The 24,887-nt window shown below is 42.8% G+C and overlaps 1 protein-coding gene across 1 annotated transcript in view; it reads right to left on the bottom strand.

The window, feature by feature from the left end:
* The window catches only part of lrmda (leucine rich melanocyte differentiation associated), a 439,367-nt gene that overhangs the window by 108,884 nt on the left and 305,596 nt on the right, over window positions 1-24,887 (bottom strand). The window contains exon 5 of the mRNA XM_014155086.3: window positions 15,307-15,439. Coding sequence (XP_014010561.1) covers window positions 15,307-15,439 — 133 coding nt within the window. The remainder of the gene's footprint in view (window positions 1-15,306; window positions 15,440-24,887) is intronic.

Genomic DNA, 24,887 nt, shown 5'->3' with positions numbered 1-24,887 from the left:
ATGGCCATCCAAGCCCATTCCAATCCAATGGCCATCCAAGCCCATTCCAGAGCCCGCCCAGTCAGCAGAGAAATAACCATGGCAACCTTATGCCTCTCGGTGGTGGGGGCTCCCATCTGATGTGTGAAATAGAGGGAGCACTGAAGGAGGAAGCCACGGCATTTGGATGGTGTCCTGTCATATTTCTCCGGGAGGGATAGACAGACATCGCTGACCTGAGCGGGTTGCTGAATGGGCTGGTGACTCGTTGGGTAGACTGGCTCTAGAATATCCTCTGCTGTTGAGACGTTGTAGACAGTGGAGAACATATTCCATGGCCGTCCCCAGTTGAGCCAGCTGATCATGGTGTTGATGAAGAAGGTCACCTTGTTCATTGATCGTCTGGGAGATGTCCGGTTGTCCTGCTGCTTCCATATTTTGAGTTGGTATTCTATAATAATGGGGCGGTAAGTCGGAAGCCGGTTGGAACGATTCAATAAAACAACAAATCTAAGAACACGATAGTAACATAAGGCAGTACGCTGATACACAGGAACAATATCAACTGGTGAGTGAACATGGGAGAGTGACATTTAAAGGGGAGGAAATGATGAAGGTAATGGAGTCCAGGTGTGAATAATAATGATTGGTGTGCGTAAACAGGTGTGCGTAATGATGATTCTCAGGACCGGTGGATAGTATTCCCGCGACATCGCACACGGGTGGGGAGGAGCAGGAGTAGACGTGACAAAAGGGCAACCAGTGAAGAACAAACACCATTGTAAATACAACCCATATTTATGTTTATTCATTTTCCCTTTTGTACTTTAACTATTTGGACATAATATGACATATTAAATGTCTTTATTATTTTGGAACTTTTGTGAGTGAAATGTTAACTTAAATTTTTTATTGTTAATTTCACTTTAGTTTATTATCTACAGTTGAAGTCGGAAGTTTACATACACTTAGGTTGGAGTCATTAAAACTTGTTTTTCAACCACTATACACAAATTTCTTGTTAACAAACTATAGTTTTGGCATGTCGGTTAGGACATCTACTTTGTGCATGACACAAGTAAGTTTTCCAACAATTGTTTACAGACAGATTATTTCACTGTATCACAATTCCAGTGGGTCAGAAGTTTACATACACTAAGTTGACTGTGCCTTTAAACAGCTTGGAAAATTACAGAAAATTATGTAATGGCTTTAGAAGCTTCTGAGTCAATTGGAGGTGTACCCGTGGATGTATTTCAAGGAAAACAAAGTCAAGGTATTGGAGTGGCCTTCACAAAGCCCTGACCTCAATCCCATAGAAAATTTGTGGGCAAAACTGAAAAGGTGTGTGCGAGCAAGGAGGCCAACAAACCTGACTCAGTTACACCAGCTCTGTCAGGAGGAATGGGCCAAAATTCACCCAACTTATTGTGAGAAGCTTGTGGAAGGCTACCCGAAACGTTTGACCCAAGTTAAACAATTTAAAGCAAGGCTACCAAATAAATAAAAGCTGAAATAAATCATTCTCTCTACTATTATTCTGAAATTTCACATTCTTAAAATAAAGTGGTGATCCTAAATGACCTAAGACAAGTAATTTTTATTAGGATTAAATGTCAGGAATTGTGAAAAACTGAGTTTAAATGTATTTGGCTAAGGTGTATGTAAACTTCCGACTTCAACTGTACTTCACTTGCTTTGGCAATGTTAACATATGTTTCCCATACCAATAAAGCCTTTAATTTTAAATGAATTGTAATTGAATTGAGAGAGAGAGAACGAGATGGAGGGAGAGGGACAGAGAGATAGAGAGGACAGAGCTTCATGTATGTTGGTAAAGTATGATCACTGGTGATAAGTGACAGTTTAATTTGAGTGGAAACATTCTATTTGACAGCCTTTTCCTGTCTCTTTAAGAGACAGATCATAGAGCAGCAACAATGCAGAAGGAAGAACGTTAACATTCTCATTGGCTTATTATTATTATTATTATTATTATTATATCTGGTACATTTCTAGAACATTTTGTACTTTTCTGATGCTAAAACCTCAAGCTCAATATTATGATAATGATAAAGAAGTCTACAAATACTTAGATTTTACTGACGTGAATAAAAAGTAGCAGGGCTTATGCAAGCAATATTATTATTTGTCAAAGTTGTAAAAAACGGTATTTAAAATACAGGGAAAAAATACCACATTATTATGGCTCAGCCTTGGACAGCTTTCAGTCGGGCCTCAAACTAAAACACTAAATGCATGAGACATCGAGACAACAAACGGTTCACCACAATGGCATTGCCCCCATTTTCTTCATACCAAAACCCAGAGAGGAACATCTGTAAATATAAAAGCAGTTCCAGTCAGAAACACTAACCGAACCCTTAAAAACATCTACTGGTTTTTATACGGTAATTCATTTAAAGGTGCTTTAAAGTAGTACAGTGTGTTTATGATGCCTGTGATGTGATTTATAAGAATACTGAGCCACTCCCTCTGATTACAGTTGTTTGCATGCACCGTTGCCCTCGCCGTGACCTCACAAGTCACAGCTGCCAAATCGCATAGAATGCAGAACTTTCCCCTCTGTTTTCAAAGCTGGTCGGTCCAAACACTTAGTGAACGAGCCGACGCTGAGCCGACACTTCAGGTCCATAGACTGTAAGAACCGACAGACAACAGAGGGAGACTGTGTGGTCTATGCCGTCCCTGACATATGGAAGACAATGCTTTCATGTGTTTCAGTTTCTGACTGAAGGGTGCAGGGAGAGAGAGTCAGAAAGTAGTGCTGTGTGTTTCCTGTTGCCTAAACACTTGAAACAAAAACCTCAATAACAAGATGATTATAGAGACGTACTATAACAAGCAGGAATGGTCATGTTCTGAACTGGCCTGTCACAATTAAAAGAGATTCATCTCTGTTATGGCTCTGTTGTTTTCAGTGAATTGCACTGTCTGGAGTCCATCAGAATGCCATTCATAACATGAATTAACAATGCCCAAACATGGCGAGCAGTATTGTGTGGCATGTCACGCTTCAACATCTGGTTGCTTTTTTTCTGTCAACTTTTTCTGTATTTTCTTTTTTCCATATGTAGAAGTTGTATAACCTGCAAAGTATCCATCACTAAATCGTATTATTCTTAATACCTATTTACTAAATCGTATTATTCTTAATACCTATTAACTAAATTGTATTATTCTTAACACGTTACTACAAAATGAATAACAGTGTATCATAAATATCAAAAATGTCTCAAAGGATAATAATGATGTACTTCAATCAATCCATATCCAAACCTTATGTGAGAATAGAAAAGAAAACATCCAGTATTTGAGTGTTAGCACAAGCTAGTCTGAGGCCAATACAGGGTAGGACTCATGACATGGAAACACATCATCTATCATTAGAGTTGCAAAAATCCTTCGAGAAATCCTGATTGGATGTTCTGCTTATTCCCTACTGATTCCGGAATTTTTGCACCAGATTTTCTGGAAAACCAGGGAATTTAGGAAAATGTACTGGATTTTTGCTACTCTATTCAGCACACTGTCCTGACTTATAACCTATACAGAAGCAGAGCAAAGAAAACATTGGACATGATAATAATAATAACAACCTTTACTTAACTAGGCAAGTCAGTTAAGAACAAATACTTATTTACAATGACGGCCTACCCCGGCCAAACCCGTACGACGCTGGGCCAATTGTTTGCCGCCCTATGGGACTCCCAATCACGGCCGCTTGTGATACAGCCTGGATTCAAACCAGGGTGTCTGTAGTGATGCCTCAAGCACTGAGATGCAGTGCCTTAGACCGCTGCGCCACTCAGGAGCCCCAAAAGTAATAATATAATTGAAATATTTTCATAAAGCTGGAAATATATCAATTACTAGGCTGAGAGAAAACAGTATTGATAAACTTGCTTTCACAGCAATCTGTTTGGTAGTATGTTCTTGTTGAGAAGCATATTCTGGAATGTATCCATTAAAATGATTCAGCAAACCGACTACATCCTCAAAGCGCTATCAAATCAACTCAAACTGTATTTGTCACATCCGCTGAATACATCATGTGTAGACCTTACTGTGAAATGCTTACTTACAAGACCTTAACCAACAGTGCAGTTCAAGAAATAGAGTTAAGAAAATATTTCCAAAATAAACTAAAGTAAAAAATAATAAAAAGTAACACAATAAAATAACAATAACGAGGCTATATACAGGGGGTACCAGTGGCCATTTGATTAATTGTTCAGTAGTCTTATGGTTTGGGGGTAGAAGCTGTGGTCCTAGACTTGGCGCTCCGGTACCGCTTGCCGTGCGGTAGCAGAGAAAACACTCTATGACTTGGGTGACTGGGATCTTTGACAATTTTTTGGGCTTTCCTCTGACACCGCCTAGTATATAGGTCCTGGATGGCAGGAAGCTTGGCTTTTGATCTAGGCTATCTGGGAGGAGCTGTTGATGTGAGCAATGACCAACCCTTCAAAGCACTTCATGGCTACAAACGTGAGTGCTACGGGCGGTAATCATTTAGGCAGGTTACCATCGCATCCTTGGGCACAGGGACTATGGTGGTCTGCTTGAAACATGTAGGTATTACAGATTCAGTCAGGGAGAGGTTGAAAATATCAGTCTAGACACTTGACAGTTGGTCCGCGCATACTTTGAGTACACGTCCTGGTAATCCGTCTGGCCCCGCAGCGTTTTGAATGTAGACCTGTTTAAAGGTCTTGTTCACATCGGGTACCGAGAGCGTTATCACACAGTCGTCCAGTACAGCTGGTGCTCTCATGCATGCTTCAGTGTTTCTTGCCTCGAAGCGAGCATAAAAGGCATTTAGCTTGTCTGCTAGGCTCACGTCAATGGGCAGCTCGCGTCTGGGTTTCCCTTTGTAGTCAGTAATAGTTTTCAAGCCCTGCCACATCCGAGCCGGTGTAGTAGGATTCAATCTTTATCCTGTATTGACGCTTTGCTTGTTTGATGGTTCGTCTGAGGAAATAGCGGGATTTCATATATGCATCCGGATTAGTGTCCCACTCCTTGAAAGCGGCAGCTCTAGCCTTTAGCTCGATGCGGATGTTGCCTGAACATATTCCAGTCTGTGCTAGCAAAACAGTCCTGTAGTGTAGCATCCGCGTCATCTGACCTAGTTTCGTATTGAGCGAGTCACTGGTACTTCCTGCTTTAGTTTTTGCTTGTAAGCAGGAATCAGGAGGATAGAATTATGGTCAGATTTGCCAAATGGAGGGCGATGGAGAGCGTTGTATGCATCTCTGTGTGCAGAGTAAAAGTGGTCTAGAGTTTTTTTCCCTCCGGTTGCACATGTGACAAGCTGGTAGAAATGAGGTAAAATGGATTTAAGTTTGCCTGTATTAAAGACCCTGGCCACTAGAAGCTTCGGGATGAGCATTTTTGTTTGCTTATGGCCTTATACTGCTAGTTGAGTGCTGTCTTAGTGCCAGCAGCGGTTTGTTGTGGTAAATAGACGTCTACAAATAATATAGATGAAAACTTTCTTGGTAGATAGTGTGGTCTACAGCTTTCATAAGATACTCTACCTCAGACGAGCAATACCTCGAAATGTCTTTAATATTAGACATTGCGCACCAGCTGTTATTGACAAATAGACACACACCCCTGCCCCTCGTCTTACCAGATGTAGCTTCTCTGTCCTGCCAGTGCATGGAAAATCCTGGCAGCTCTATATTATCTGTGTCGTTGTTCAGCCACGACTCGGTGAAACATAAGATATACAGTTTTTAATGTCCCTTTGGCAGGATAATAATGATCGTAGATCGTCCATTTTATTTTCCAATGATTGCACGTTGGCCAATAGAACTGATGGCAGTGGGGGTTTACTCACTCGCCTACGAATTCTCAGAAGGCAGCCCGACCTCCGCTCCCTTTTTCTCTGTCTTTTCTTCACGCAAATGATGGGGATTTGGGCCCGTTCCCAAGAAAGCAGTATATCCTTCATGTCAGACTCATTAAAGAAAAAATCTTCTTCCAGTTCGAGGTGAGTAATTGCTGTTCTGATGTCCAAAAGTTATTTTTGGTCATAAGAGACCAGCAACATTAGTAGCAGCAACATTATGTACAAAATTTGTAAAAAAATATGTTGCAAACAACATGAAAAAATGAACAAAATAGCACAGTTGGTTAGGAGCACGTAAAATGTCAGCCATCCCCTCCGGCACCATTCTACCGCATGTTGTTTGTTGTGTTTGAAGATTAGTAATGCAAAAAATGCCACGAGCATAGATCATGTGTAGGCCTATAATACACAATCATGGCTCTCAAATCATGTGGTCTACTTCAGATATTTGGACTGCTTTCCTCTGTGCAAACTTGAAGTGAACCACTGCAGAGTAAAGCAGGTTAACATCAGTGGAGGGAAAAACAGAACTGAAAAGATCCACTTGAGGACTTTCCTGGCTCTGTCACTGTCGATTCCACTGAAGAGCCGTCACCCTGAGAGCAAGGGCTCATGGGAGACGAGAGCTGGCTCTAACTGCCCCGCGACGCCGTCTGCTTCACATTACACGCAGGATGTGGGGAGAAAAACTCATGTCCCAGGCTCTAATATCAAGTCAAACTCTCTAACCGAGCAAACTGTAGTGACATCAATGGAACCATTATACCCCCTGACGTAGCTACCAAGCTGTGTTTAGTGGCAGGGGACTGAGCGTTTACTTCCTTCACTGTGAAATGTACTTTAACATGCAGGACAGGGAGCAAAATCTTATAATACCGGTCAAATCCGACATGGCCTCTCTGAGTGGCGCCCAGGATTGCAGAAATACAGAACGGGATTTCAGAGTGTTTTGATAGACCTGGTCAGTTTAACTCAAGGTTTCAACAACATGATGAGGGCTTGGTGGTGGTGAAGCAGGGTATTTTCTCCAGGCCAGAGCAGTCCAAATGTCTCTATGCGGTCTAGCTCCATCGCATTCCATGACCTTCGAGTCCTCAAAGAGAATTATCACATTATGGCATTCCAACACGCCCAATTTCCCAAAATACAGCTCAAGGCATTCCCACTCTCTGCTTCTCTCTTCTCTGTGTCTGTCTGTCTGTTGCGGTCTGGGAAAAACACTTCAATGGCCTTCACTCAATTGACTTGTTTATTTCAGGTATTTGGCCATCCCTCTCCTTCTGTCTCATACTCCCTCCCTTTGATTCTATTAGTCTCTCTCTACTTTAAAAAAAACTATCAATCTATCTCCTTCTTTCTCTCTTAGTTTATGTCTCTCTCTCTCTCTTACCCTCTATATCTGTCTCTCTTTCTGTTTGTCCCATTGCTCATTCTCTCCACTCAGGAAATCCAATAAGACAGAGACACAATCCCGCTGTCTTCATAACTATGGTGGAAGAAGATGACCTCCCTTTGCCTGTTTGATGGTTAGTCGGAGCAGGATTTCTTATAAACATCCGGGTTAGAGTCCTTCTCCTTGAAAGCGGCAGCTCTACCCTTTAGCTCAGTGGGAATGTTGCCTGTAATCTATGGCTTCTGGTTGGGGTATGTATGGATGATGTCATCGATGCACTTATTTGTATATATTTTTGTATTTTTATTTTTTCCCCCAATTTCATGGTATCCAATTTGTAGTTACAGTCTTGTCCCATCGCTGCAAATCCCATACGGACTTGGAATAGGCAAAGGTCGAGAGCCATGCATCCTCCGAAACACAACCCAGCCAAGCTGCACTGCTTCTTGATACAATGCCCGCTTAACCCGGAAGCCAGCCGCACGAATGTGTCAGAGGAAACACCCTACACCTGGCGATCGTGTCAGCGTGCATTGCACCCGGCCCACCACAGGAGTTGCTAGAGCGCGATGGGACAAGAACATCCCTGCCGGCCAAACCCTCCCCTAACCCGGACGACGTTGTGCCAATTGTGCGCCGCCCCATGGGTCTCCCGGTCGTGGCCAGCTGCAACAGAGCCTGGACACGAACCAGGATCTCTAGTGGCACAGCTAGCAATGCGGAGCCACTCGGGAGCCACTCGGGAGGTGCCCAAAACGATGCACTTATTGATGAAGCCAGTGACTGATGTGGTGTACTCGTCAATTCCATCGGAAGAATCCCGGAACATATTCCAGACTGTGCTAGCAAAACAGTCCTGTAGCTTAGCATCTGCATCATCTGACCACTTCTTTATTGACTGAGTCACTGGTGCTTCCTGCTTTAGTTTTTGCTTGTAAACAGGAATCAGGAGGATAGAATTATGGTCAGATTTGCCAAATGGGGGGCGAGGGAGAGCTTTGTACGCATCTCTGTGTGTGGAGTAAAGGTGGTATAGAGTTTTTTTCCCCTCTGGTTGCACATTTAACATGCTAGTAGAAATTGGGTAAATGCAAGTTTCCCTACATTAAAGTCCCCGACCACTAGGAGTGCCGCCTCTGGATGAGCATTTTCTTGTTCGCTTATAGCCTTATACAGCTCATTGAGTGCGGTCTTAGTGCCAGCATCGGTTTGTGGTGGTAGATAGACAGCTACTAAAAATATAGATGAAAACTCTCTTAGTGTGTAAATACTGTGGTCTACAGGTTATCATGAGATACTCTACCTCAGGTGAGCAAAACCTTGAGACTTCCTTAATATTAGATTGCGTGCACCAGCTGTTTAAAAATATACACAGACCGCCACCTCTTGTCTTACCAGAGGCGGCTGTTCTATCATACCGATGCAATGTAAACCCCGCCAGCTGTATGTTATTCAAGTTGTCGTTCAGCCACGACTCGGTGAAACAAAATATTTCCGTTTTTAACCTGTTGGGGATAGGGGGCAGTATTTGCACGGCCGGATAAAAAACGTACCCGATTTAATCTGGTTACTACTCCTGCCCAGTAACTAGAATATGCATATAATTAGTATATTTCGATAGAAAACACTCTAAAGTTTCTAAAACTGTTTGAATGGTGTCTGTGAGTATAACAGAACTCATATGGCAGTCAAAACCCTGAGACAAATCCTAACAGGAAATGGAAATCTGATGTGTGGAATCACTTCAAACCTTTGCCATTGAAACACACAGGGACTTATTATTCATTTAGCACTTCCTAAGGCTTCCACTAGATGTCAACAGTCTTTACAAAGTGGTTTGAGTCTTCTATGGTAGAAACTGACCCAAAGAGCGGCTTGGGAAGTTGGTCACAGGGGATGGCTATTACTACTATGACGCGGGCGCCCATGGGAACCCTTTTGTTCCGAAACGTTTAGTAAGACAATGCAATCGTCCGCCTTGAATATTACTGAAGCTCTGGTTGAAAAAGGCCCTAAAGAGTTATGTTATACAACGTTTGACATGTTTGAACGAACGTAAATATATATTTTTTGCACATTCGTGACGACAAGTCCCGCGCGCTTCAGTACATTATGAGTAGCCTTCGGAACGCGCTAACAAGAAGGAACTATTGGGACATAAATTATTAACTTTTTCGAACAAAACTACATTTGTTGTGGACCTGTGATTCCTGGAAGTGCCTTCTGATGAAGATAATCAAAGGTAAGGGAATATTTACAATAGTATTTTTGATTTTAGATGGTTCCAAGATGGCGCTAACATGTATCGCCTAGCCTATTTTTCTGAGCATACCACATCATTTATTGCAAAGTGTGATTTCCCAGTAAAGTTATTTTTAAATATGGCAATGCGGTTGCATTCACAAGATGTTAATCTATAATTCTTTGAATGACAATAATACATTTTAACAATGTTTTCTAATTGTGTAAACTGTAGCGCTGATTCACCGGAAGCATTTGAGGGAAAATATTTTCTGAACGTCACGCGCCGATGTAAAATGCTGTTTTTATATATAAATATGAACTTTATCGAACAAAAAATGCATGTATTGTGTAACATGATGTCCTAGGAGTGTCATCTGATGAAGATTGTCAAAGGTTAGTGCTGCATTTAGCTGTGTTTTGGGTATTTGTGATGCATCTAGTTGCTTTGAAAATGGCAGTGTGATTTTTTTTTGGCAGGGTACTCTCCTAACGTAATCTAATGTTTTGCTTTTCCTGTAAAGCCTTTTTGAAATCGGACAACGACGGCTGCCAGTCAGGAGTCGCCAGAGCTGCCTGCCAGTCAGGAGTCGCCAGAGCTGCCCGCCAGTCAGGAGTCGCCAAAGCCGCCCGCCAGTCAGGAGTCGCCAGAGCCGCCCGCCAGTCAGGAGTCGCCAGAGCCGCCCTCTCTGACCATTTCTTGGCCTTCTTTGTTATCTCTATCCAAAACAAAGGATCTCTGCTGTAACGTGACATTTTCTAACGCTCCCATAGGCTCTCAGAAGGCGCCAGAACGTTGAATGATGACTTTGCAGGCCATGGCTAAAAAACAGTAGCGCATTTGGTAAGTGGTCGATCTGAGAACAATGAGACGGGTGCGCGCGTGCACGAGACGACTCCATGTTTACATTTTCAGTCTTTCAACGAAAACAACGACTCCCGGTCGGAATATTATCGCTATTTTACGAGAAAAATCGCATAAAAATTGATTTTAAACAGCGTTTGACATGCTTCGAAGTACGGTAATGGAATATTTTGAATTATTTTGTCACGAAACGCGCCGGGCGCGTCACCCTTCATTACCCTTCGGATAGTGTCTTGAACGCACAAACAAAACGCCGCTATTTGGATATAACTATGGATTATTTGGAACCAAACAAACATTTGTTGTTGAAGTAGAAGTCCTGGGAGTGCATTCTGACGAAGAACAGCAAAGGTAATCCAATTTTTCTTATAGTAAATCTGAGTTTGGTGAGTACCAAACTTGGTGAGTGTCAAAATAGCTAGCCTGTGATGGCCGGGCTATCTACTCAGAATATTGCAAAATGTGCTTTCACCGAAAAGCTATTTTAAAATCGGACACCGCGATTGCATAAAGGAGTTCTGTATCTATAATTCTTAAAATAATTGTTATGTTTTTTTGTGAACGTTTATCGTGAGTAATTTAGTAAATTCACCGGAAGTGTTCGGTGGGAATGCTAGTCACATGCTAGTCACATGCTAATGTAAAAAGCTGGTTTTTGATATAAATATGAACTTGATTGAACAAAACATGCATGTATTATATAACATAATTTCCTAGGAGTGTCATCTGATGAAGATCATCAAAGGTTAGTGCTGCATTTAGCTGTGGTTTTGGTTTATGTGACATTATATGCTAGCTTGAAAAATGGGTGTCTGATTATTTCTGGCTGGGTACTCTGCTGACATAATCTAATGTTTTGCTTTCGTTGTAAAGCCTTTTTGAAATCGGACAGTGTGGTTAGATTAACGAGAGTCTTGTCTATAAAATGGTGTAAAATAGTCATATGTTTGAGAAATTGAAGTAATAGCATTTCTAAGGTATTTGAATATCGCGCCACGGGATTCCACTGGCTGTTGACTAGGGTGGGACGCATTCGTCCCACCTACGCAACAGCCAGTGTAATCCAGTGGCACGATTTTCAAATACCTTAAAAATCCTATTACTTCAATTTCTCAAACATATGACTATTTTACAGCTATTTAAAGACAAGACTCTCGTTAATCTAACCACACTGTCCGATTTCAAAAAGGCTTTACAACGAAAGCAAAACATTAGATTATGTCAGCAGAGTACCCAGCCAGAAATAATCAGACACCCATTTTTCAAGCTAGCATATAATGTCACAAAAACCCAGAAAACTTCCGGGGAATTTACTAACAATTTACTAAATTACTCACGATAAACGTTCACAAAAAGCATAACAATTATTTTAAGAATTATAGATACAGAACTCCTCTATGCACTCTATGTCCGATTTTAAAATAGCTTTTTGGTGAAAGCACATTTTGCAATATTCTAAGTACATAGCCCAGCCATCACGGGCTAGCTATTTAGACACCCGGCAAGTTTAGCCTTCACCAAAATCAGATTTACTATAAGAAAAATGTTATTACCTTTGTTGTCTTCGTCAGAATGCACTCCCAGGACTTCTACTTCAATAACAAATGTTGGTTTGGTCCCAAATAATCCATCGTTATATCCAAATAGCGGCGTTTTGTTTGTGCGTTCCAGACACTATCCTAAAGGGTAAATCAGGGTTACGAGCATGGCGCAATTCGTGACAAAAAAATTCTAAATATTCCATTACCGTACTTGGAAGCATGTCAACCGCTGTTTAAAATCAATTTTTATGCAATTTATCTCGTAAAAAAGCGATAATATTCCGACTGGGAATCTTCTTTTCGGTAAACAGAGGAAAAAACACAAAGACGGGGGCGGCCAGTGCACGCGCCTAAGCCCACAGTCCCTTGATCGGCCACTTGAGAAAGGCGATAATGTGTTTCAGCCTGGGGCTGGAATGACGACATTCAGGTTTTTCCCGGGCTCTGAGAGCCTATTGGAGCCGTGGGAAGTGTCACGTTATCGCAGAGATCCTAAGTTTTGGAAAGAGATGTCAAAGAAAGACAATAAATGGTCAGACAGGCCACTTCCTGTAAAGGAATCTCTCAGGTTTTGACCTGCCATTTGAGTTCTGTTATACTCACAGACACCATTCAAACAGTTTTAGAAACTTTGGAGTGTTTTCTATCCAAAGCCAATAATTATATGCATATTCTAGTTACTGGGCAGGAGTAGTAACCAGATTAAATCGGGTACGTTTTTTATCCAGCCGTGTCAATACTGCCCCCTACCCTCAACAGGTTAACAAAGAACATTCCTTGGGTTAAATACTGGAGGGGGAAATAAAGTCTCCTTCTCCTGTAATTTACAACAGGGTGTGAACTGTCGACCATCCAGCAGCTCCCTCCCCCCCTCTGTGGGCGAGAGAGAGGCCTGGTTACGGTCATCCCCCACCTGTCTGATCTGACCCATTCTGATCAGTCATGACACATCTTGAACTTTGATTATACCCTAAATATTGGTATTCAGAAACAACCACAGTATCTACACACAGTAACTCTCACAGAAAAAGAGAGAGTGTGAGGGAGAAGAGAAGAGAGGGAGAGAGGAGAGAGAGAATTTAGCGAGACTAGAGAGAGTATTAATTAGTGTTAATATTTTTGTTCAGTGTAATTACTGTCCAGTGTAACTGTGCTACAGTAACTCCAGACACCAGGCTCCTGTGTTATGAAGGGACACCCCACTGTACGAGACATAAAAGAAAACAGAAATGTCTAACTACACCATCATCATCTCTTCCTCCCTAATGCCTTGTTTGTCTGCACCACTCGTTAATTGGTGACCTGCACGATTGGTCAGAAACACAATGGCTCTGATGATGGAGCCAATTAAATGGCGGGGAGGCAGGGTGTACACGTGCCCCGCCGAGAGGGTTATGGCTGCCACATCATGCTTCATCGGACTCAAAACAAACTGTTATGGTGGAAACCAACACCCCAAGAGGCAAGGACCCAAGCACGGGATGGGACGTTTAGAACCACACGAGCCCAACTCTCACTCTCATCACGGTCTCTGTACCACTTTAAACAAACAACTTATAAAGGCTTTGTAGAGTATTCATAGGTCTTCATAAGCCCTACATTGAGACTTCACGATTCAGTTATGAGCAAAGTCCTACTACATAAATGGTGTATGAAGTCTGTATAAAGGTTACACAGTATATTGAGTCAAAGGCTGCTACGGTGGAGCAGAAAAAACAGTGTACTGCACTGTAGAAAGTATGTTATCTACAGTATTTAAGTAAAGGAAGATATACATAATGGGACATTTCTATCTGATAATGTACATAGCATGGTTTGCTATTTACTCTGACACAAACACATAGAAATCAACTAGCTTGATAATCTTCAGCCATATCTAACTCTGTGAAAACAGAAGCAAGCGTTGCCGCTCATTGGCAAGGCTATGTAAATATACTGCAATCCTCCAACGTGACTTTTGCCTGCCAACAAGCATTGTTAAAGCACTCGGCTTCTTAGCATATCAAGTGGATGAGCAGTGTTTTTATTCTACTCCTCTAAATCTAGGAAACATGCCAGAATGGGGTTAAATTATTTCATTGTTTTCCTTTCTTGCTCTGCCATTTGCACGTTGAATCAAGATAAAAGAGTCATATGAACGGACACTAAAACACTGGAATATTTTCTCTGAAATTATAAATATTTAGATTTTTTCTGTGCACCCTGTATTTCTACCTGATTTCTCCATGCAACCTTCAGTCTGTTCGAAACGCATCATGCCTTGTCATTGGTTGGCTTTGTTCTTACCGCCCAGACTGCTCTCGGTCTGTAAGGCCCCGGGGACCTTGGGACAGGGCAGCCTCGCTGATCCAACCAGTAAATATTTAATGACCTTGTAATTACATGGAATCAAATCTTAGCAAAGCTATTCATTTACACCCCTCTGAAAGAGGAGGGAGGGAGGAGGGGGGGAAAGGGAGATGAGGGGAGAAGGGTGAGGAGGGTTACATCTATGAAATCCCAAACTATAATTAGTCTGGCCCTAACGAGCGAGGGAGGAATAAGTGCATGGTTGAGAAAAATGAAGCGTGTACGTGAGATGTCGCTCCGATGGCCAATGCTGTCATGCTCCGCAACGCTACCGCGACCGGACAGCCGCCCGTCCACTTTGATCTGGGCTTATGCATACGGAATGAGGTCAGACCATGGTCATATACACAGAGAGACACACACAAGCATACACACACACACACTCATTAAAGAGAGTCCCCTCGGAGGGAGGGAGAGGGGGCACGGTAAGGGCTTCTGTTCAAAGGGCTGCCACACCAGGACCCCTGCAACGGGAGACTGACACTCAGACACGGATGAAGAAAGGAGGACAGGAAGGAATGAAAGAGAGGGGGGGGGGGCGTTTCACTGCTCATACACATCACTTAATTATGGTCTTAATAGGGTTAGATGGATTAGACAAATGATTGACCCCAACGCGAGGTGAGGGAACTATTAGATAATCAGCTATATCGGAGATATAGGATCTCTCTCATCATACTGCTAATGAGGGGGACTCCATTCAACCCTCTGAATGGCTGAAAAAGAAACAACTAGTTCTTTATTTCCCGATAGGTTCCATAAACTGGGCAGTGAAGTTCAGAATTTTGGACGGCAGCATGTTTTTTGTTGTTTCTTTATTCCCTTACTGTACTCTAGTTTCTCTGGACTGGAAAGCCCTAAATATGTCAATCCTGGATGAAGAGCCAGTACCTCCTATCAGGAATGTAACACCTCATTCAGTTACATACTTCAAGACACTTTATACTGTATCTAACTTTCAATTGAGATTCTCCATTGGACGTGCTTCTTAATCCAGGGCTAGGCTTAATCTGTGTCTGGAAAAGCAGCGGTATTACAATTTAAAGCGTGCACTCACCACCATGTCTGATGACTTGGGTTTAACCACCTTCATGAAGGCTCCCCGTGCTTCAGCCTCCTGCTGTTCTGTCTTACAAACCTTCCTAGTGTCTAGGAACTTTAGGGTGGGTAGCTTGTGCAGAACAAAGTACCTGAGGAAACACACACACACACAAAAATGTTGGTAACACTTTTAGCTAACAGATATATGATCTACAAGAGATGTACTTTACGTATTACACCATGAAATGTCTCAGTTGACTGTACACCAAATCATATAACACACACTTTTCTTTATAGAATAGGGAAATTAACAATATCTACAGAAAAACAAACAAATGTATACGTACAATGATTTGAGTAAAATGTCATATATTACTATAGAATGTGAACACATCTAGTGAATACATAATCAAATCACAAGATGTGTATATATTGTAGTTAAACATAATCTTCCAGAGCGTAACAACTAGATCATATCCACGTACAAAAGCTATTATGCAAATGAAATGACAGAAATTCCAATTTGTAAAACGGGACATATCAACAAACAACTTGAAAAGACTACTTGTTTACTTAGTAGAGATATAATGGCGATGACATATATCCTTCCATGCAATAACCTTCAAAGTTGATAAAAATAAGGGCAGAAATATAAATAGAACGAAAGGAGATACGCCCCATCTGCCAGAGCTGTCATTCCTGTAACATCACAGATATCTTCTCTAAGCTTTCAGACACTATCTTTCATTGGGAGGGAGAGGAAACATCAGGTTGATAATGGCTGGGATACGGAGATGACAACAGATCCATTCAGAAAGCGGGTGGGAACAGAAGAGAGCAGAGGAAAGGAGAGGAGAGGAGGACAGAGGAGAGGAGGACAAAGGAGAGGAGGAGGACAGAGGAGAGGAGGACAGAGGAGAGGAGAACAGAAGAGAGGAGAACAGAAGAAAGGAGGACAAAGGAGAGGAGGAGGACAGAGGAGAGGAGAACAGAAGAGAGGAGGACAGAGGAGAGGAGAACAGTAGAAAGGAGGACAAAGGAGAGGAGGAGGACAGAGGAGAGGAGGACAGAAGAGAGGAGAACAAAGGAGAGGAGGAGGACAGAGGAGAGGAGAGCAGAGGAGAGGAGGACAGAGGAGAGGAGGACAGAGGAGAGGAGGACAGAGGAGAGGAGGACAGAGGAGAGAAGAGCAGAGGAGAGGAGAGCAGAGGAGAGGAGGACAGAGGAGAGGAGAGCAGAGGAGAGGAAGACAGAGGAGAGGAGAGCAGAGGAGAGGAGGACAGAGGAGAGGAGGACAGAAGAGAGGAGAACAAAGGAGAGGAGGAGGACAGAGGAGAGGAGAGCAGAGGAGAGGAGGACAGAGGAGAGGAGGACAGAGGAGAGGAGAGCAGAGGAGAGGAGGAGGACAGAGGAGAGGAGAGCAGAGGAGAGGAGGACAGAGGAGAGGAGAGCAGAGGAGAGGAAGACAGAGGAGAGGAAGACAGAGGAGAGGAGAGCAGAGGAGAGGAGGACAGAGGAGAGGAGGACAGAGGAGAGGAGGACAGAGGAGAGGAGGACAGAGGAGAGAAGAGCAGAGGAGGGGAGAGCAGAGGAGAGGAGGACAGAGGAGATGAGAGCAGAGGAGAGGAGGACAGAGGAGATGAGAGCAGAGGAGAGGAGGACAGAGAAGATGAACAGAACAGACATGTCAAGGCTGGAAGTTACAGCCAAACAGAATAGACTAACAGACATGTCAAGGCTGGAGGTTACAGCCAAACAGAACAGAGTAACAGACATGTGAAGGCTGGAGGTTACAGCCAAACAGAACAGAGTAACAGACATGTAAAGGCTGGAGGTTACAGCCAAACAGAACAGAGTAACAGACATGTCAAGGCTGGAGGTTAGAGCCAAACAGAACAGAGTAACAGACATGTCAAGGCTGGAGGTTACAGCCAAACAGAACAGAGGAAGAGAAATAGCAGCAGCAGCAGTAGCTAAGTGAAGGGTGAGGAGGGACATGGAGGAACGATATGGACCACGATATGGACCCAGACAGGCTCCATACAGAAGGTGATGATGGTGGTAACAGTAGGGGTGAAGATTGGTGTTACTATCTATGTCAGCTTGTCAACACACTACGGTTATAGGGAAGGGGGCTATGGATTGATCTATAAACTATAAAAGATGATACAAACAGTATATTATGACTCAAGCCTGAGAACATCTGAGAGGGGTATAGTACAAATCAGGATCTAGAAGTTATACTGCGAACTTGCCTAAATATTCTGAAATATATTTGTATTATTTAGAAAAATAAGCATGAAATTTGCATGGCCTACAACCAAAAACACACATCTAAGTTTATATTTCTTAATAAACCCGAAAATCGAATTATTTCTGGTTGTTTATCAAAGTCAGCTGGCTAACTTATTGATCCTACTTTGTAGTATACCCCTCAGGCCAGAGGTGTTTTAGCAGTAGAGGAGGCAGGTACACAGATAGGGGTCTACCTGTGCCCCTGCCCCTTCGCCCTCCCACTCGCCAAGGCAACTTTTGAGTGGTGGTAAACTTAGTTTGAGTGTGTGTAGTAAGCTACCTAGTTTAAATATCAACCGTACTGCCACAGAAGCAGCACTTGAGCATTTATTTCCTTATAGAATCATAGCCGCTGGAAGGGTGCTGGAGGTAAATCAATTTGCCAAAGCTATAGAATTGCTGCTGTCTGTTCAGAAAGAAATGAAATAATTCAGAATAGACTAGTACACCTTGCCTGACGACTCAAACTGAATTCTTCCACTGCTCTATGTTCGCTACATTCTTCAGTCTGAGACTGACATCGTTGAGGTCGATTGTGCTGAAGTTAAAATGAGGGGTTTTGTACTAAACAAAGTCATCAGTGGTTTCTGGGACCAATCAGAACGGTTAGAGAACGTGTTTGCGTTCTAGAAATCATCAGGGAGGTTCTCAGATCCAGACTCATTGCGGGGAAGAAACTAGTGTCCGTGGGCGTGGCATAGCGTTTGGCCCGGAGCAAGGAGTTTGGGTAGCCAGGCAATACTACACCATGAGTAGGCCAATAATTGAGCCACAGAGGATCAATAGCTTCTTTAAAAAATTGCCTAGTGGATTGTGTGGAGCCCAATAACAAGGCATAGCCTATAGTCTGGAACGCGCAGCAAATCTGTCAGTGAACAACATGAAGACAAAACAGGCCTTTCGCAATATTTCAAATACAATCGCGGGAAAACACAAGTTGGAAAGCAAATGGCTCCTGCTGAAAAGAGAAGAATCTGGGAAAGGAGGTACGGCAGGGCGGGCCAGGCCCCTTAAGGCTCGCCCATAACACTGTCCCTGCAGTGAGCTGTACATCGTTGGGTGAGTCAGTGAAACTGGAAAGCTTTTTAGGACTATAATTTTCCTTCTCATATTGTACAATATGTGTGTCTCCACACACCTAGGCCTGGGCAATTGATGGATTCAAGACAAGGTCGTTTTTATTGATTTCAGATTCTCAGTTTGTCAGTGTCAAAGTAGCCTATCATTTCGATCATAAAAAATATTCTGCCAAAGTCTCCAGTCATGTAAAATGATGTAAAATTGCATGAAATGCATTTATAAAAGGCCACATTTTTCACGGGCCATGGGCTATTAAAAATGTGTGCAAACTTCTGTCAGCACCTGTACTGCTCTATGCCACTACGCAAATGCAATGATATGCATGCAAGGTTTATTATACAAGTTCCAGACCAGGCCTGAGGTGTTTTAACAGTTGAGTGACAGAGAGCTGAAACCCCTGACATTTATCCTATTGTAATACACAAAAGTCTCAAATAGATGTTGTTTGACAAATAGGAATAAATATAATTCAATCTCCTTTTTACAGTTCTCCTTTAAACCTTGTTCATGATATTTGAGCGGATGGGTTGAGTGGATGGGTTGAGGGATGAGTGTGCACGGGGCCCAGTGCTGGTGGGGGGTATAGGGCACCTGAAGGAAAACTGTCCAACTGTAGGAAAAGTATTTAATCAGGGAGGAACGAAAGATCTCCAAACAAGATTATGTCACTCAAGCCAATGTGTAAACATGGCAGGTAACAACTGGTTCTGCTTCACGATGAATGTGTGACATAGCCCCAGAGGCAATTTCACTCATCCCAGAGGCTTCTCCAAGACGCCACTGACAGAAAAGAGGTATACAGAGTGGACTTTTAGTCTGACTCAGGAGGCGTGTACACCATCCACAGCTTCCAAGTATATTACTCGCTAATGTTCAGTCCCTGGACAATAAAGTAGACAGGCTCAGGATCTACTTCTAGAGAGACATCAGGAACTGTAACATATTCTGTTTCACAGAATCATGGCTCTCTCCGGATATACTGTCCCCGTCCATAAAGCCAGCCGGGCTATCAGTACATCCCGTGGACAGGAAGAAAGAACTCTCCAGGGGAAAAAAGGCAGAGGTGTATGTTTCATGATTAACTAATCATGGTGTGATTGTGGTAATGTTCAGGAACTCGAGACCTTTTGTTCATCAGACCTGGAATACCTCATAATGAAATGCCGACCGCATTACCTCCCGAGAGAATTCTCTTCGGTCATCGTCACAACCACGATGGCTATCAAAGAACTACACTGGACTTTGTGCAAACTGGTAACCGCATATCCTGAGGCCGCATTTATTTTAGCTGGGGACTTTAATAAAGCAAATCTGAGGAAAACGCTACCCAAGTTTTATCAACACATCGCCTGCACTACTCGCGCCTCAAAAATTCTCGACTGTTGCTACTCTCCATTCCGGGATGGCTACAAGGCCCTCCCCCGCACTCCCTTCAGCAAATCATATCACACCTCCATTCTGCTCCTCCCTTCCTATAGGCAGAAACTCAAACAGGAAGTACCCGTGGTAAGGACAGTTCAACATTGGTCTGACTAATCAGAATCTATGCTTCAAGATTGTTTTGATCATGCGGACTGGGATATTTTCCAGGTTGCTTCTGAGATATTCTCAGAATTCTCACATTGACGCACAAAACTGAAAGCGCGAACCACAGCAAGGTGACTGGGAACATGGACGAGTACAAACAGTCCAGTTATGCCCTCCATAAGGCAATCAAACAGGCAAAATGTCAATACAGAAACAAAGTGGAGTCGCAATTCAACGGCACAGACACGAGACGTATGTTGCAGGGACTCCAGACAATAATGTACTATAAAGGGAAAACCAGCCACGTCGCGGAAACCCACATCTTGTTCCCGAACAAGCTAAACACCTTCTTCGCCCCCTAACCGAGGAAAACACAGTGCCGATGACGCGGGCCACCGCCACTCACAAGGACAGGTAGCTCTCGTTCTCCATGGCTGATGGGAGTAAGACATTGAAGTGTGTTAACCCTCACAAGGCTCCTCAGAGCATGTGCAGACCAGCTTGCTTGAGTGTTTACGGATATATTCAATCTCTCCCTATCCCAGTCTGCTGTCCCCACTTGTTTCAAGATGACCACCATTATTCCTGTACCAAGAAAGCGAAGGTAACTGAACTAAATGACAATTGCCCCGTAGCACTCACTTCTGTCATCATGAAGTGCTTTGAGAGTCTTGTTAAGGGTCATATCACCTCCACCTTACCTGACACCCTAGACCCACTGCAATTTGCATACCGCCCAAATAGATCCAGGGATGACGCAATAGCTATCACACTGCACACTGCCCTATCCCATCTGGACAAGAGGAATACCTATGTAAGAATACTGTTCATTGACTACAGCTCAGCCTCAAACACTATAATACCCTCCAAGCTCATCACTAAGCTTGGGGCCCTGGGTTTGAACCCCGCCCTGTTCAACTGGGTCCTGGACTTCCTGATGGGCCGCATCCAGGTGGTGAAGATAGCAGAACGGTTGTTGCCCATGCTGATCCTCAACACAGGGGCTCCACAAGGGCGCGTACTCAGCCCCCTCATGTACTCCCTGATCACCCATGACTGCGTGGCCAAGCACATCTCCAACTCCAATCATTACGTTTGCAGACAATACAACAGTGGTAGGCCTGATTACCAACAATGACGAGACAGCCTACAGGAAGGAGATAAGGGTAATCGCGGAGTGGTGCCAGGAAAATAATATCTCCCTCAACTTCAAAAGAATCAATGAGCTGATCGTGGACTTCAGGAGACAGCAGAGGGAGCACGCCCCCATCCACATCGACGGGGTTGCAGTGGAGAAGGTAAAAAACCTCCGGAGGCGGATGAAATTCGGCATGGGTCCTAAGACCCTGACAAACTTTTACAGATGTACCATTGAGAGCATCTTGTCAGGCTGTATCACTGCCTGGTACGGCAACTGCACCGTCCGCAACTACTGGGCTCTCCAGAGGGTGGTGCGGTCTGTCCAATGCATCACCTGGGGCACACTGCTTGCTCTCCAGGACATCTACAGCACCCAGTGTCACAGGAAGGCCAAGAAGATCATGAAGGACCTCAGCCACCCAAGCCACAGCCTGTTCACCCTGCTACCATCTAGAAGGTGGGTTCAGTACAGGTGCATCAAACCTGGGACCGAGAGACTGAAAAACTGTTTCTATCTCAAAGCCATTAAATCGTCACCACTAGCCGGTCTCCACCCAGTACCATGAACTTTAGTCACTGTCATTAGCTGGCCACCACCCGGTACTCTACCCTGCACCTTAGAGACTGCTATCTTATGTACATAGTCATGGAACACTGGTCACTTTAATAATGTTTACATACGGTTTTACCCACTTCATATGTATATACTGTATTCTAGTCAAGGCCTATCCTGTTTAACTATTGCTGTACATAACATTTTCCATCCTACATATTCTACAGGTTATGATACATATTTTATCCATAGACTTTCCATACTGTCTATACATCCCATCATATACATATTTATATTCCGGACTCTGACATTGCTCATCTTAATATTTCTATATTTTTTAATTCCATTATTTTACTTTTTAGATTTGCTTGTATTGTTTTGTATTGTTAGATATCAGTGGTGTAATGTACTTAAATGAAAAATCCACCCGAAACCATGAATTCCTTTCATTTACAGTGTTAAATAGAAAATCGTTGTGGAAATCTGTTGCAGTTGAAGTCGACTACAAAATCCACAATGCAATGCTAGCTCTAAGGGCTGGCTGGCTAGCTAGCTAGGTAGCTCGCTTGCAAACAATAATATAAAAGACAATATTAGCATATAACGTACCTCACCATGTTCAACCTGCAGATCGATGTGCCTCAAAGAGTGGTCTAACACTCGCAACGGCAAATATATACTAAACAAAAATATAAACGCAACACACTACAATTTCAAAGAGTTTACTGAATTACAGTTCATAGGAAATCAGTCAATTGAAATAAATAAATTAGGCTCTAATCTGTGACGGTCGTCAAAATGAGTAGACCAAGGTGCAGCGTGGAATGTGCTCATATTTATTTGAACTCAGAACACTCAAACAAAATAACAAACCAAGGGAAAAACGAACGTCACGTTCTGCAGGCTTCCTGAGCTGTAAAAAAACAAGATCCCACACAGAAGGAGGGAAAAAGGGCTGCCTAAGTATAATTCTTAATCAGAGACAACGATAGACAGCTGCCTCTGATTAGGAACCATACTCGGCTAAACACAAAGAAATAGAAAATATAGAATGGCATAGAATGCCCACCCCACATCACACCCTGACCTAACCCAAAAAAGAGAAAATAAACGGCAATCTAAGGTCAGGGCGTGACACTAATCTATGGATTTCACATGACTGGGAATACAGATATGCATCTGTTGGTCACTGATACCGTAAAAAAAAAGTAGGGGTGTGGATCAGAAAACCAGTCAGTGTGACCACTATTTGTCTCATGCAGAACGACATATCTCCTTCGCATAAAGTTGATTGTGGCATGTGGAATTTTGTCGCACTCCTCTTCAATGGCTGTGCAAAGTTTCTGGATATTGGCGGGAACTGTAACCCTCTGTCATACACGTCGATCCAGAACATCCCAAACAAGCTCAATGGGCGATATGGCTGGTGACATGTCTCGTGAGTATGCAGGAATTGGCCCAGAGTCGTTAGGGTTTGGCTGGGGTAGGCCGTCATTGTCAATAAGAATTTGTTCTTAAATAACTTGCCAAGTTAAATAAAATTTAAAACGAAAGGAATTGGAAGAACTGGGACATTGTCAGCTTCCAGGAATTGTGTACAGATCCTTGCGACATGGAGCCGTGCATTATCATGTTGAAACATGAGGTGATTGTGGCAGATGAATGGTACAACAATGGGCCTCAAGATCTCATCACGGTATCTTTGTGCATTAAAATTGCCATTGGTAAAATGCAATTGTGTTCATTGTCCTGCCCATACCATAACCCCACCGCCACCATGGGGCACTCTGTTTACAACATTGACACCAGCAAACCTCTCACCCATACAACGCCATACATGTGGTCTGCAGTTGTGAGGCCGTTTGGATGCACCAAATTCTCTAAAATGACGTTGGAGGCGGCTTATGGTAGAAATGAACATTCAATTATCTGGCAACAGCTCGGGTGGACATTCCTGCAGTCAGCATGTCAATTGCACACTCCTTCAAAATTTGAGATATCTGTGGCATTGTGTTGTGTGACAAAACTACACATTTTACAGCTGTCTTTTATTGTGCCCAGCACAAGGTGCACTTGTGTATGGATCATGCTGTTTAATCAGCTTCTTGATATTCCACACCTGTCAGGTGGATGGATCATCTTGGCAAAGGATAAATGCTGACTAACAGGGATGTAAACAAATTTGTGCACAAAATTTGATTGAAATAAGCTTTTGGTGTGTATGGAACATTTCTGGGATCTTATTTGCTATGACATGCACTGTCAACTGTGGGATCTTATATAGACTGGTATGTACCTTTCCAAGTCATGTCCAATCAATTGAATTTACCAATACTCCAATCAAGTTGTAGAAACATGTCAAAGATGATCAATGGAAACAGGATGCACCTGAGCTCAATTTCGAGTCTCCTAGCAAAGGGTCTGAATACTTATGTAAATAAGGTATTTCTGTTTTTATTGTATTTTTTATTTTTTTGTTAACATTTTTAAAAACCAGCTTTCGCTTTGTCATTATGGGGTATTGTGTGTAGATTGCTGAGAAAAAAACATTAATTTCATCCATTTTAGAATAAGGGTGTAACGTAACAAAATGTGGAAAAAGTCAAAGGGTCTGAAAAGTTTTCGAATGCACTGTATGTGTATGCGACCAATAACATTTGATTTGATTTCACATACACTGTAGCTAGGATGTCAAACTTCCTCCGTTACAACACAAAGAGAGAGGTAGAGAGGGAGAGAGAGAAAGAGGCAGAGAGAGAAAAATAAAGAGAAAAAGGTTATTTCGCTGGGCCACTTCAGTTTTCACAGTATTCATATTTTCTATCACACATTAAAACAGTAATGACTGAATATGTTCTTTCTAAAGACACACAGCACCATATTTCATTATTTGTGTGTATTTATATTGTTATCCATTGGACTAATTGACACCGTTCAGTGAGCGACACAGCACTTGACTGCTTGCCTTGGTAATTGAGAGAGATGCAATCTGAATCACGCTC

The sequence above is a fragment of the Salmo salar genome, chromosome 18 (genome assembly GCF_965601325.2).
Source record: "Salmo salar chromosome 18, fSalSal1, whole genome shotgun sequence".
Taxonomy (NCBI): domain Eukaryota; kingdom Metazoa; phylum Chordata; class Actinopteri; order Salmoniformes; family Salmonidae; genus Salmo; species Salmo salar.
Note: the sequence above shows the minus strand (reverse complement) of the source record. Positions and strands in the feature narration are given on the sequence as shown.